The 15,198-nt window shown below is 45.4% G+C and overlaps 1 protein-coding gene across 5 annotated transcripts in view; it reads right to left on the reverse strand.

Moving 5' to 3' along the window:
• LOC147726593 (interleukin-6 receptor subunit beta-like) overlaps positions 1-15,198 on the reverse strand; it is a 527,141-nt gene that overhangs the window by 314,042 nt on the left and 197,901 nt on the right. For all 5 annotated transcript variants that reach the window (XM_086960647.1, XM_086960643.1, XM_086960648.1 and 2 more), the window contains 2 exons: positions 9,669-9,832; positions 4,864-5,012 (listed from right to left, as the gene is read on the reverse strand). In XM_086960647.1, the coding sequence (XP_086816773.1) occupies positions 4,864-5,012; positions 9,669-9,832 (313 nt within the window). The remainder of the gene's footprint in view (positions 1-4,863; positions 5,013-9,668; positions 9,833-15,198) is intronic.

Raw genomic sequence — 15,198 nt, forward strand, 5'->3', positions numbered from 1 at the left:
GGTGACAGTCACAGATGGAGTTGGGTCCCTGAAAGGTCTCCCCTGTGCTATGTTGAGGGATGCCCACCATTGTATCTCTGCTTGCACCATTTGCGTAACACCCACTGGATCCTCCCAACTTCCTGTGGCTTGAGACCAGCTATTGGTCAGCCATTCTTGAAATGGGCGCAAGTGTAGGAAAGCATGAGGGATAAGAGGGATACATGATGCCAGAGACTAACCCTCTGGTAGAGGGTTGTTTCTTGATGGATTGCTTGTATGCTGGCTTCAGCGGGGTATGCCTTCGCTAGACATTTTGTGAACACCCGTGGAGCTGATTTTATTCCGAACTGAAGTACTTTGAATTGGTAGTATGTTCCGTTGTGCAGGAATCTTAGGTACTTCCTGTGTTTTTTGTTCATGGGGATATGTAAGTAGGCGTCTTTGAGGTCTATTGTTGCCAAGTATTCCCCTTTTTGAATTTTGTGGTATTATTTCATGGAAGGTACACATTTTGAAACATTGTGCTAGTATAAACTTGTTGATGAATTTTAAGTCCAGAGTTTGATCCTGTTTGGGTATTGGGAAGTATAGGGAGCAGTTTCCTGTGAACCATTCTTGTTTCAGTACCTTTTTTATTGCCCGTTTTAGTCATAGTTCCTTGATCTCTGCGTTTAACAGTGTTTGGTCTGATTTCATTAATTTTCTTTCTTTTGACGGGTTTGCAGGTGGTATTTTTGTTAGCTCTCTGCAATACCCGTATTTTACCAAATTCAAAATCCAATTGTCTGTTATCCTTTCCCATTGTATGTGTAATAAGGATAGCCTTCCCCCCACTGGTGTTTTTTGTGGGTTCCTTTTGTGGTTGAATCAGTTTGAAGATTGGCCTCTTCCTAGGCCATTGCCTCTTCCTTGAAAGGGCTGCTTCTGTTGGTGCTGGCAACTTTGGTAGCTTGACTGTTTTAAATGTACCTCTTTGCTGCAGGGCCCCCATTGCCCTTGCTGTTTCGTAGTCCTTCTTAATTTGCTGAAGGGATTCATCAAACTTTTTGTCAAACAGAGCTTCTCCATTAAATGGTCTGTTGATGGAGGTCTGAACCTCCTGTTTAAAACCTGAGATTCTGAGCCAGGCATGTCTTCTTAGGATGGTTCCTGTGCACATCTGCCTACTAGCAGTGTCTGCTGCATCTAAAGCTGACTTTAGACAGGTGTTTGCCACGTTGGTCCTCTCCTGAACAATAGATGTTGCCCTCTTTCTGTCTTCCTCAGGAACTTTGTTCAACAACTCCTCTATGTCACCCTACTGTTGGTGGCCATATCTATTCAGTAGGGCATTTGAGTTGGCAATATGCCACTGTGTGGCTGCCTCCTTTTCCATCCTTCTCCCCACTATATCCATCCTCTTACTTTCTTTTTCTGGTGGAGGCCTAGTACTGCATTTGCTCTTCTCCTGGCAGCGGTGACAATAACAAAGTCAGGTATTGTACTTCCCTGAATATATTTAGTGTCCTTTGAGGAGGGTTTATACGTTTTCTCTACTCTGGGGGTTACCCCTTTGCTTGAGGCTGGTTCTTTTCCTTGATCCAGAAAACTGAGCAGCATTGGAAGGTATAGTGTCAATTTAGTTGCTGGGGCCTGGGGTTCTAGTAAGAAGCAGGTGTCCCCTTTTTCTTCCTCTTAGGGTACATCAAATTTATTTGCTGCCCTTTTACTAATGTAATTATAGAAAGCAATGGCATCTGGAGATGAAGATTTCGAGGGATAACTGCAAATCTCTTCCTCTGGGCTCTTAAGGCCTAGCTCTCTTAACATTTTCTTGACGTGCATGAAGGAGGATCTTTTTTGTTGCACTGCTAAGAGATAATTCGGAAATATCTTGAAGTTTGTGTTTTCAATCTTGAATCGGCCAGTGTCTTTTGCATCTTAGAGCAGTGCATCTCTGTCTCTGAATTTTAGGATGCACAAAACAATGGGCCGGGGCACATTACCAGGAGGGGACCATCGGATGAGCACCCTGTGAGCACATTCCAGCGTGAAAAAAATGTGGCGAGTCCCGGGGTGGAGAGGGCACTTCAAATTCAAATTTATTGTTTGATTACTAAAAACCATAACAAAATGTTAAAACCATGTGACTCATGAATACATATACAAAGATTTAAAATGAAACAAAAAAAGAACCCCGGTTAGTGCAAGGGCAGTGCATTAATCTTGCGATAAAAGGGGCCACTTATTTTTAAAGCCAAGATTCAACGTACAATGGGGGGGAGGGGCTTGCCCTTCCAAGCCCTCTGGAAGCTGAACAATGTGCAAATTATTATGAAGAGCCCTACCATACAAATTCACAGCTCTCCCTTTCAGGCTCGGTCTGACAGATCTTGAAGGGCCCTGGAATGGTCTAGGGTTGGGGGCTGGTGGGCTTGAAGAAGTGTACTGTTGGCCCACACTTTTCCAGAACGTTTATGCTGATTTTCACGAAAATATCAATGTCTTGCACCTCTGTGTCTACCTTTTGTTCCAGCACTGAGCGGCTCTCTGCTATAGATTGAAGGATAAGGTCCAATTTGTCTTCACTCACGCATGAACAGGTGGCATTGCCCCTTATCCTGGTCATGGTCCTTGTCGGGGGCTTACAATGGGTTCAATCGCCTCGCATGGTTGTAGTGTGGCAATGGGAGCCATCAGCCTTCTCTACCCATCTTATACGCAGCACCAGAATGCTCAAAGTTAATGCCTGGTGACAATGTGGGAGCAGGTGTCTGTCACAGCTCCAAGCTGCCTCAATGTTAGAGGGGCGAAGTACCAGCTTCAGGCCCGCCACGCTCCTTCTTGGTGCCCACTCATTATTGTGGGAGGGAGGGCACGAGCATCCAGGCAGGCCAGTTTTCTTTGGGGAAGAGGGGGGCAGTTATTTAAGCCCTGAGGTGCTTCAGGAGCACCACCAGTGTAGTTTCCAGGCCAGTCCTACTCCTGGTGCAGTAGGGTCGCAGCAACGCACCATTGAAGCGACTCACCCCCTCTGCCGGCGCAGCTTCCCTCAAAGTCTAGGCAGCTATCCCGCTTCCCTCAGATACAACAGTCAGCAGATGCAGCCGGACGCCTGACGAGTAAGTAGGAGTCCTTTGGGATCCTGGTCAGGCAGCCCACCTTTCACTCCAGGTTTCAGAGAAGTGGGCCTAATGCATCCGGTAAAGTGGCAACCGCAAGATGGTTGTCTGCCGTTGCGATATGAGGAGCACCAGTCAAGCCCCTATAGCTGCCGGAGCCGCCCCCAGTCCTCCAGCACATTGTCAATGCATGGTGGGCCCAGATATTGCATTATCCGTCAAGCAATGCACTATGCAGGGAGATTAGGCAGTCGCAATGTTGACCCATTAACCACAAACCCCCTCCCCCACAGTAGTGTGCAACTATACTCCAAGATCTTTCAATGAGTGACACATGAATGAGCTGTCTAAACTGGTCTGAGTCCCACAAATGTCTCTGTAGTGATCACCAGTCTGCAGAATGCACTGCCTTATTCCATTCTTGACACCAAGAATAATCCATTGTTCGAAGATTTAAAGATCTGGCTCTCCATCCAAAACCTCTGCACTTACAAAATTGCCTCCCAGACTTGGTGCTTTTGGTCTGAAGAGGAATCAGATGGCACTCAAAGAAGTAACATAAAATAAATCAGATGTTATGAATTTCAAATAGATAATCTACAGAATTTAGTGCCAGAGAACAGGGTTTTCGTTTTCAGGAAGAAGTGGCGCTCAGCCTATTGACGTTGGTGTGTGAATGATTCGAGCAAATTTAGTATGGTGCTAACTGGGAAGGGCTGCTGCTTTGTGTAACAACCGATTAAAAGAAACCAAGATACCTACGTTGGATTTGGCACTCATTTGCTTTCTCTTTACATTTGCATTGCCTGTTTAAATAACTGAATGTTTGCACGGATTGTTATTATATAATCTACAGAAAACTAAGATAGTAAAAGACACTGCCCAGTCCATAGACAAAGTAATAAAGTCTAAGCCTGGTGCACTGTGAAAAGAAGAGAGCTGAATTGAGATCACCAGTGTACATTTTAGTTTTCTCAGCATACTTTAATAATGATGACATTTATTCCCGCACATCAGGTTTCTTTTTATCTTGAAAATGTTGGTAGACTGTCCATATGGCAAACTATGCTGTTATGTTATGTTAAATTTATTTCTATAGCGCACGACTCACCGGGGGGGATCTCGGTGCTCGCCTAAAAATTTGACCTGAGAGCTGGAAGTCGAAAAAAAGTTAGAACATAAGCTTTTAGTTGTTTTCTAAAGGTGCTGTATATGGAGATTTTGCATAGGGGCAACGGTAGTTTATTCCAGTATCTTGGGGCCAGATACGAAAATGCTTTTCCCCCAGTGCGACTCAAACGTATACGAGGCACCTGTAGAAAGCCTATAAAGCTGGATCTAAGATTTCTGTTCGGTATATGATTTATGAGTTTCTTTTGAAGATAGTAGGGGCCTCTGCCATTCAGCGCATTGTAGGTGAGACAGCAGATTTTAAAAAATGATCTCTTTCTTACAGGTAATCAATATAGCTCTCTCAGAAAGGGAGCCGAGGGAGAGCCATGTTGGGCGGTTCAGTATCATTCTGGCCGCCATGTTCTGGATTACTTGTAATTTATTAAGCAGAGTCTCTCCCACTTCCACCGTCAGAGCATTACCATGCTAAGAGGCTAATCTCAATTGTAATATGATGAGACGCTGCTTTCCAGCAGGCTCAAAGCAAACGTGCATTTCTCTTTTGGCTAGATTTTACTTCATTATTATGCAAGACTGCTTCATTATTTAGTATACACATCAGCAGTCTGCAGGTAATTAATTATATTAAAATATATACAAATCTTACCTCATCCCATTCCATCATGTTGCTGTTCCTGTACCGAATGATGTACTTCAAATCAACAAAATCAACTGGATTATGCCATTCAATTTTTATGGCATTGGGTAATTCTGGGACGGACTTTAAGGCAGAAATGATTGGAGGCCTGAACTTCACTGCAGAGAAAAACATAAAAGATTTAAGTGAGGTGTTTAAAAAAGATGTGTAATTAGATACTTAGTAGAGGACTGCAGTAAATTGGTGGTGAAACACGGGTCAGAAAAATAAAAGTTACAATTTGTAAAGAGTACAGTAGCAACAAATTGTCACTGGGAGTAGACAATCATTTTTAGGACACTCATTGGCTCTAACCTTACATTACCCTCAACAAACATGAACAGATTAAATTAAATGGAATTTAGAGAACACTTTAGTGACTAACTATACGATATACAAATGTCTACACATGACTTTCAAGTTCTGGCTCATTTATCCACTCAGCTACCTTATCACTTGCCTGGATTTAGGTTTTGCTGTAAATACTACCCAATGGTGCAGATAAAAGTCACTTAAAGAATAATTTCACATTGTAATATGACGGCAAATACCCGGCCATCCTTTACTGCTTGAAGACAGGATGGATACCTGCAGCTCCATACTCTACTTCTCCCAAATCCAATGAAAATATGCAGACAATGTCATCACAGTTACATTTTCTGAGGAGGATGAGCAGTCTAAAATACAATGCGCTGTACTTTTTCTATGTTTTTTGTTGTATCTTAACGCTTGCGCAGGAGCCTTTTGCATGCAGGATACATCCAGATGCACTGATAATTGGTGTGGGTTGGAGTCCACATAGGGATGATAGAATATTATGGTATGCTGTTCTGCTATGTGACGATCCTTATGCCTACATCAACAGAATCACACAGCAAAAAAAAAAATACAAAGTCTCCACACCTTTCCTAAGAAGACTACTATCAATGGTGGTTGTATGATTTTACAACGTATTCCGTTGTAACGCATGCCTTTACCACGCATGCGTTACAACGCAAATGCAATCACCACGCATATCCTTTTCCACGAAAATACCTTTTACACGCATACTTTTACTTCGATTTTTGTTGTAAAAGTATTCATGTAAATGGTATTTTCATGTTAAAGGATGTTCACCCTAATAAAGAACTTTTTAAAATTTAACTCTCTGCTACACCACCCGCTCATTCCTCCTTACCTGTCCTCTCCTTGTTTTTCCGTGATGACGTTGTACGTCATTAAGAGAAAGCGGAAGTGTTCTTCCGTTTCCTCTTATGACGCCAATAGCCTTCACATCTGTTTCTTTCTGAAACCCACGCTGTTTTATTTTGTGTGTGTGTGTGTGAGGTGGGTGGGGTAAGGTGGGTGGGGGCAAGTACTTTAGCACACATGCCTTTACTACGTATTTCGTAGTAAAGGTATGCGTGGTAAAGGCTTCTCGTTGTAACCACGCATGCTTTGTAATGCATGCGTGGTTATGGGGAACGTGGAAACGGCCACATTGTAGTGGCCGTTTCCCATCAACGATAGTACGTTTTCGCCAAATCATTCGGTCCACTCTCCTGCAAAGTTCTCCAGCATGGTTCATTGCACTATTTAGCAATGAAAGGCATTTTTGTAAAAGGATTTCCATTAAAATGGTACTGCAAAGAACTGCTACTTCATAACCTAGGCTCCTCTGGGTTACCGGAGCACACTCCCAATAAAATTAAAATGCACACATGGCATAGTCAAGGTACACTAATACACTTGAAGTCTTATCAAAGCAGGAGCAATAAATTGGAAGGTGGAGAACACATTTAACTTCTACACTGTCAGAACCATATTCAGAGGGACATGGGGGAAGCAAGGATTAATGGGCCCACCCGTGGAGGTTGAGGCCTTTTACTCCAGATGTCCCAGGGTCTGACCTACTACAGATCCTGAGCAACTTTAGCGTGGTCCAAGTAGTTAAAAGCTCCTTCAGGGCAGGGAAGTTGAATGCAGGGGGTGAATATGGGCTCAACTTTCAACATGTGTACATCAGCAGCAATAAATGTCAGCCAAATACTTACTTTTGTGATGAAAGTAGTATTATATTTTACCACTACTAACACAAAAGGAAATATGACATTCACAAACAACTACACAGTCCATCAGAAGTCAGTCCTCTAGTGTTTCCTTAGGCGGTTCCCTGACTCTCACTTACTCCTTGCTACTAGCAATGGTGGTTATTCCCCATTAACTACAGGCAACATTCAGGTTAAGTCCCACTAGTAGTCTGAACATTAAGCGTTCACTCTTACTTTGTGTTAAAGTCAACAGTGTTTCGGTGCTATCTAGCAAGCAAGTTCTCCTGGGGCTGACTGGTCCGAAATCAGTCTTACCCACACCTGCAGGATCTGAGCAACTAGAGTCCTTGAGCAAACCCCTTCTGTGGGAACTGGAGCTCCAGTAGCTAATTCAGGTGAGTTTGCTGATACGGCCCAAGCGAGCTGCACTCAGCAGTCGTAGAGTTCTTCACATGAGGTAGTGCTACTGCAGCAACCGGACATTCTTTGGGGCACCTCTGCGCGGGGAAGCTTCTGGTCTGTCCCATGGTGGGGAGGGAGGTATACAGGTGTCCCCAAAGCAAGTTCACTTCTCTGGAGATGACTTCAACCAGGTCACATATCTTGCTGGTCTTGGTGCTCCCCCCCCCGGCTTACAGGGTCACCATAGCCTCACTATACATGGGCTCCGGGCTGATCGGCACACTGAAGTCCTGGCCGGTGGCCACTCCTGGCATACAGGGTTATAGCTCACTACAGCACATGAACTACGGCTCTCACAGCACATCTTCTCATAACAACCCCTTCTGGGATATAGGGGTTGTGGCTCCGCACAAGTACTTAATCGGTTACTTGATTGGTGCAGTGATGCACAAGGCTTACTTCATCGTGGCCCTACTCTGGCATACAAGGGTGGTCAATTTTGCCCTGCACATGTGCAACGGCCCGATTGGTGCAGCAGTCATGTCCTCACAACTCGAAAAGGGAGTCTACTCAACAGGACTCCCCACTGGCCCTCAATCCCTCCAACAATCTCTTCTTCGCAGGGCAAACTGGTCTCTGCAGGCAGGCAATGGCACTCCATGGCAGGTGGGCTTGGATTCTCCTGAGTGTTGTCCTCTCACCCAGCACGGAGACTAGCTGGCCCTGGCACCCAGAGTCCTGGTCAGAGAAAAAAGTCTTGCAGAACTTTCCCTCCTCACACAGCCTAGTTGACAAATGTTGGCGTCGCAAACGCTTCTTCTTGTGGTCCATTTCCAGAGACCAGATTTGATTTAGCGTCTGAGTCTTTCTGTTGAAAGCAGTCTGTCACAGCACACGCGGCTCCAAATCGGATAGCCTTACAACACAGGCTATGGGAGTGACTACAATTCACACCTGGATGTCACATTGATGTGTATCAAAAGGTTAGGCCAGGGCCTCAGCATTACTCTTTGTAATTCTCTTATCAGTCCCATATCCTTCTGAGATGTGCCTAGACCTTTCTTTTTGAGCCCTCTCTCTGACTAAAAGAGCACTCTTTGAAGTGTATGGTAGGGTGGGGAGAGGATGCCTGGCTCTCTTTTCTCCAGTGTGTCACATCCAGCTTATAGGAATGCAGCAATACACAAATATGTATGGGGATTCCTCTACCTGAACCCAGTCTGCTGAGGATTGCGCCATTCACAGGCACACATTCGCACAGTACATGCACTTAACATACACACACAGTGCACAGCACTGTATCCTTCATGTACTGTAACACTCGCAGGCAAACATACATCCAGCACATACATTTACCATGCAAGCACTGCACAGCACTATACCCTTCATGTATTGTACCACTCTGGCACACCAACATCCAGCACATGTACTTACTATGCACACACTGCACAGCACTACATCCTACGTGTATTGTACCACTCACAGGCACACACATCCAGCGCAGGTACACCACTTGTACGCTGTGTAGCACTCCACATCAGCCCAATGTAGGCCAAGGGGTGAGTTGAGCCTTCAGCAGTAGAACTTTCTGTAAGTGAGCCGGTAGAACTCACTTGAGTGACATAGGTTAAATTTACCTGCTCACTTCTACTGATCACTATGCAGTATGCTGCCACCAATGTACCGCGCTGCTAAGCTCCTGGTGAAGACAGTAGCCTTCCACCACTACGAGGGTAGCGCTCTGGGTACCCTTTCCAGTCTAACAAGATCTCAATCTTGTGAGACAGGCCTATGCCATGGCACACATGCATTATCTGTGTTTCCCTACAACAATAAAAATCAACACTAGGGATCCAGACATCAGTACAGTTGGAGCACTCGGGGGATGGGTGAAAGTCCATTACCATGTGAAGGTCTTTTCTGCCCCAATATAAACAATATATAGGCCCCCTTCTGACAGAGAACATAATGGGACTGTTTGTGCAGAAACACGACGTAATAAGTGTATATGTGAATTAGTTCAATGAACTCCTACGTATAAGCTCTGAACGCCTCCTGTAGTAAAAATATAAGTGTTGCCAAACTCATTATTTTTATACCAAAGAGAAGATTTACAGTTTTGTGACTAGTGTGAGCATAATTAAAATGATACTAACTATTTCAATCAAAAGAAAGCGCAAGTACATTGATGGGGATTATATTGTGTCCTACTGATTGTATATGAAAATCCAATGAAGAAACAAAAGAAGCGTCTACTGTATTAAAAGATTATCATACCTTTTAATGGAATCAAAATTAAATTATACTTTACATTTATATTATTTGAATGCCTAATTACTTTACCTATAGTTATAGGGTCCAGTATCAAGTGATCAGATTCCACCTTCCCAAGGGCATTCTTAACTTCCACCCAGATTTCTGTGTTGACATAGAACTGAAGTTTTTCATTTGGGATTGTACAAGTGTTATTTGTAGCAGCTTTGCATTCATAATCTCCTCCCTTCGCCCTAAAAACAGGAAAAGCAATGCGCAGAATGTTAGCAAATTAACATTTCGCAAATGAATAAAGAACTTTTACAGAAAAATCAAGGTTACTTACCTGTTTTTTTTTACATAAATGACATACTGTGCATAATTTTGCTATCCAATGGTGGTGCACGGAACATCATTTTATTTTTTTACTCCAAATGAAAAAGAATGAGTCTCGAGCATAGTTGTGTTTTGAATAGCTCACTATGACCAGAAACACACAATTCCAACACCAAAGACAGCATAAACTGGTATGCACGTTATTTCTTTCAAAGAATATTCTACTTTAAAACAATTAAAGAAAAAAAAGAAAATCGGACTTAATAGGGCTGATGTGCAAAATGCTGCAAACCAGAAAATTCACGAGAGGGACAACAATACACTTTAACAGGAAGGTGTGTCCCCTCTTGAATTAAACAGAAACCAGACATTGCCAATGCAATCACTAGGAATCAACTACTTTACTGAAGGGAATACCAAGACAGATGGAAGTCGTACCGTCTACTTATTCGATGGGGAAAGATTTAAAGGGGAAGGCGAATGCGAGCTACAGAGAATAACCTTGATGCACAAGTTACTATTTGTGTAACGATATATTTGTAAGAGACATTAGTTAGTGATAGATTCCTAACCTTAGTATATTCCCCAGGCGTCAGGTTGGATCCGGAAAGTTTTGCTTAGCAGTACCCCTGCGCGTCGGTAGGTGGCGTCGTGTGGCTCCGCGTCCATCACCGGCGCAGTGAATGCCAAGATGACGTCACGAAGACGCCACCCATGTGCGCTGACGTCAGTTCTGGACACGACTTTCTGCGCCAAAACGCAGAGCCATGCAAGATACTGACCATTGGTGCATAAAACTAGGGCCCTAAAAGGGGATGACCTTAACCCTAGCAACCGGTTCGCACAACGGGGAGGATGGATGGGGCGGTAAGGAATCTATTACTAACTAATGTCTATTACAGATATATAGTTACACAAGTAGTAACTTGTGCATCTGAAAGAGACATGCTAGTGATAGATTCCTTACCTTAGAATAGATACCCCAGCAATACCAACCCCGGTGGTGGGTCTGCAAACAAGATTACACCAGAAAGTCACGGAGCACCGAACTGCCAGAGAAGCTGTCTCTCCAGACCGGACTGTCAACGCAGTAAGTAGTGTTTTTTAAACATGTGCGGCAAGGCCCACGTAGCTGCCTGACAAATGTCCTGCAAGGGAACGCCACGTCCCAAGGCAGTAGTGGCTGCAGTTGCCCTGGTCGAATGGGCACGCAGCCCCACAGGAGGCTCCTTCTTGGCCAAAGAGTAACATGCTTTGATGCACAGAATGACCCACCGGGAGATGGTCCGTTTGTGCACAGCCCGACCTTTTTTGGCGTCCACGTAGCCAACAAAAAGCTGAACATCCACCCGGAACTGCTGTGTATGCTGCAGACAGAATGGGCTGGACTGTTCCCATGAGGCACAGGGTCAAACTGATTTGCATATGGCCATGTCTGAACTGGGGTGGCAGAGTGAGCTAAAGAATGGTGATGGATTAAACCCAGATCAGTTGACTGGGGGAGAGTGTTTGATTTGCTCAAACGCTCCGTCCATCATCCCCTTTTGTATCGCTTTTGTTCGCCCTAAATTGGCAGGGTATGATCAGACGTGAGTCCTTTGCTCACTTGGCCACTGGATTCAAGATAGCCTGGCTGATGAGGATTATGAATCCGAAACTGGTCCCAGGATGCTTGTTTCCGGTCCAGGGAAGACATGGCTTGGCAGTTCGGGCTAGACTGTTCCCATGAGGCACAGGGTCAGACTGATTTGCATTTGGCCATGTCTGAACTGGGGTGGCTGAGTGAGCTAAAGAATGGTGATGGATTAAACCCAGATCAGTTGACTGGGGGTGTTTGATTTGCTCAAACGCTCTGTCCATCATCCCCTTTTGTATCGCGCAGATAGAATGCGAGCGCACGTTTTGGGCCCAGGCGGTGGAGCCTCTCCTCTTCACTCGAAGGATGCGGAAGCGGAAAGTGATGTTCTGCCCGATGTGGAAGGGCGTGACAACCTTCGGCAGAAACGAAAGATGGGTCCTCAAAACCACCTTGTCCGGATGAACAGAAAGGAAAGGAGGTTTGGAAGGAAGGGACACTTCTGGCAGAGGTGATAGCAACCAGGAAAGCTGTCTTAAGAGTGAGAAGACGCAAAGGGCAGTTATGAAGGGGCTGGAAGGGAGCGCACAAGAGAAAAGTCAAGACAAGATTTAAGTCCCACTGAGGTATTATGAAGGGCACGGGTGGAAACGTATGTAAAATGCCTTTAAGAAAACGGTGAACAACCGGGGACTTAAAAAGAGAAAGCTGATCTGGAAGCCGCAGAAAGGCAGAGACGGCTAAAAGATAACCTTTGATAGTGTCCAGAGCAGAGCCCTGCTGGGCCAAGAAGGGAAGGAACAGAAGAAGGAATGCCTTCAGTGCAAGTCAGATCACCCGCAGCTCCAAAAGGTTGATATGCAGCCGGGACTCCGCCAGAGACCAGAGGCCTCTGATCTCCGCCTCTCCCATGTGGCCTCCCCATCCCAGGAGGAACGCATCCGTCACCACTGTGTGCTCTGGTTGGGGAAGGGAGAGGGACCTGCCAATTACCCAATCGCGATTCATGAGCCACCACTGCAACTGTCGTACAGCGCCCTCAGAGATCTGGTCGCGATCGGGCAGGTTGCCCTGATGCTCTGCCCACTGGAACTTCAGGTCCCACTGCAGAGCAAGCATATGCCATCTGGCATGTGTCACCAGCAAGATACAGGAGGCCAACAGGCGCAGAAGCCGGAGGTTCAGCCTGACAAACCCAGGATAGAGGCTGAAAGAGCGGAATCATAGCCTGAATATCCCGGATTCGCTGCTCGGGCGGATAGACCCAAAACAGCGTTGAATGCGGAACCGCTCTGATGAAGGGGAGCTTCTGAGAGGGACACCAGTAATTGGCTGATGCACAAATATAAACTGGGTGGCTTCACTCACAGGGGGGGAGCAGAAGAGACATGTTTGGCAAGTGCAAGGCAGATGGGGGTGTCGATTGTAACTGAGGTCAGAAGTTAGTTTCTTGCACTCAAGGAAGATGCCCTCAAAGCAGTGGAGCCTAGACAAACCCAGGACGGTCTCTGTACTTACTGCCATGAAGAGGCCAGCACTACTACAGACAGGGAGGCACAAGGCCGATTCTGACCCACGCACTCCTCTGGCAGTAGTAGTTTGTAAAGGAAAGAGTGGGCATAACACTACAATAGCCTCTAGGGGCCGATGGACATTCAAGGAGGAATTTCAGAGTACAGAGTGAGAGAAAACAGAAAGATTGGCAAGAAAAACCGAAGCATCTGTCTCAACTTGGTGCCAAACACTCTCTGGCAAACGTGGTGTCCGAAATTTGATTTGGAAAAACTACATACAAGTGAGATCAAAGTCTGCTGCGGGCAGCACTAGATCATACACGAAGCAAAACAAGCGTGCGTGTTAAAAGTAAATAAAAAAAGTGAAAGCGTTTCACTTGCGAGAACGAGCAGCACCAGGAGTGATAATTGCTACCATATGGCGCCGCGTGCTACCACAAGTGAATCGCCACGCGTACACGCGTTGTCATTGAAGGCAATGGAACGCGTGCACGTTTTTGGCTGAAAAACCATAGCGATTACTAAAGGTCTTTTTGCCTATGCAGTGCATGCGCGCTGCGTAGGCGAGACCTAAAAAGTGTCAGGCGGATGGAAGGGGGGAGGGAGGAAAGATATATTTTTTTTTAAGGAAGGCGCTACCTGAAGCTGCCGGCCTCTTGCCGCGTCGTGCCTTGGTGTTCTTCTTGGTCCCAGCAGACACTGGGACACCATCACAGACTCCCTGTGCAATATTCCCACTGCTCACAAGAGCCGCGCCGGGATTGGCCTGAGCAGGCTGGATTGACGCTCCGCTCAGACACATGGAGTCTGTGCTGTTTCTCCAATCCGGCTATTTAATACAGCTGGGTTAGAGAAACGTAAGTGCGCAAGTGTTTGGCCGGCCTGAGACGGCTGGCCAAACACACATGCACGCTCAGAAGTGCAAAAAAAAAAACGTTCTCCTCCCCCCTCCTATGGCCCCAGCCCCGCCCCTCTCTACACACGCTGGCAGAGCCAGCTGCTAAAAAATAAAATGATGATAGAATATCTTTTTATTTTCCAGATGGTAGCTCTAAGCCCATGGGGCGACGCTCCTCCCCCATTGCGGAGGAGACACCTCAGGCCTTGACCCAAAGATGCATCAAAAAAAATCGAACCAAACAGACTGGTCGACAAACTCCCGAGAGTATTAATAACCGGGACTAAGCCCTTGTTTTAGTTTTTTCCTAAGACACATTCTTTCTGCCTCATGACTGGAGAGGATGCATGTTGAAGAGCTGCAGTCAGGCGGTACCTAGCCACCAATGACTACATTACATTTACGAGGTGCTCCCCGAGGGGCTCTTGCAATTGCAATCGCTGCCGGTATACGTTTGAATACATCATCAAAGCTGCACAATGGGTAAAGTACACTTTAATGAACATTGAAGTGGAAAAATAGATGAAATTTTATTTTGGAAAACAATCAATGCTGCATGAGATGGTTTACAACAAAGGTATCTGCCGCATCTGAAGGGTGGCAAAATCCTTCATTATGCAACAGCGCCTGGTCTTATCATAGAGAACAGTTCCCTCATTTTTAAGGAAACTCCTTGTTTACTACGTTTGTAAACCTTTGCGCTCTTCTCTTGGCTGAGGGTGAGGATCAGAAGCACGGTGTTCGCACAAGGCAAGCGCAGAGTTGATTCCACGACCGCTCCCCTCATGGAAACCAACAAGAAGTGAAAACCCTTGTAACATGGAGCTTCGCTGAAGATCCCACAGTGCCCGCTGCAAAGAGGGCATGGAGATCAAACTCCGTTTATTTATAATATATTACTAAAATATATCATGGTACTTACATCACATTGTTGATATAGATCATGCAATCAATGCACTCACTGGGATCCACTACATAAAGAGCTGTTTACTTCCCCAGCAGAAATGTCAATAGAAACATTGACGTCACCCTCAGGATATTACACAGTGCTCCATTTCAGTGTATTTCCAGGTCAAGAAAACCTGTAAAGAAGAACATAACCCAGGCCCACTAGAAAGCACATGTAGAAAGCTGAGGTAGAGGCCATGCATCAAGCAAGTCAAGAGCTGAAACGAAGCACGATTAAACGCAAACAGCTGGAAGGAGGATGTCATCTGCGCTATACTCCATGGTTTATTACACGTATTCGCTTTGTTCCTACCACATTAAATACAGACATGGTTTAGTAAGTTTATC

The sequence above is a fragment of the Lissotriton vulgaris genome, chromosome 3_1 (genome assembly GCF_964263255.1).
Source record: "Lissotriton vulgaris chromosome 3_1, aLisVul1.2, whole genome shotgun sequence".
Taxonomy (NCBI): Eukaryota; Metazoa; Chordata; class Amphibia; order Caudata; family Salamandridae; genus Lissotriton; species Lissotriton vulgaris.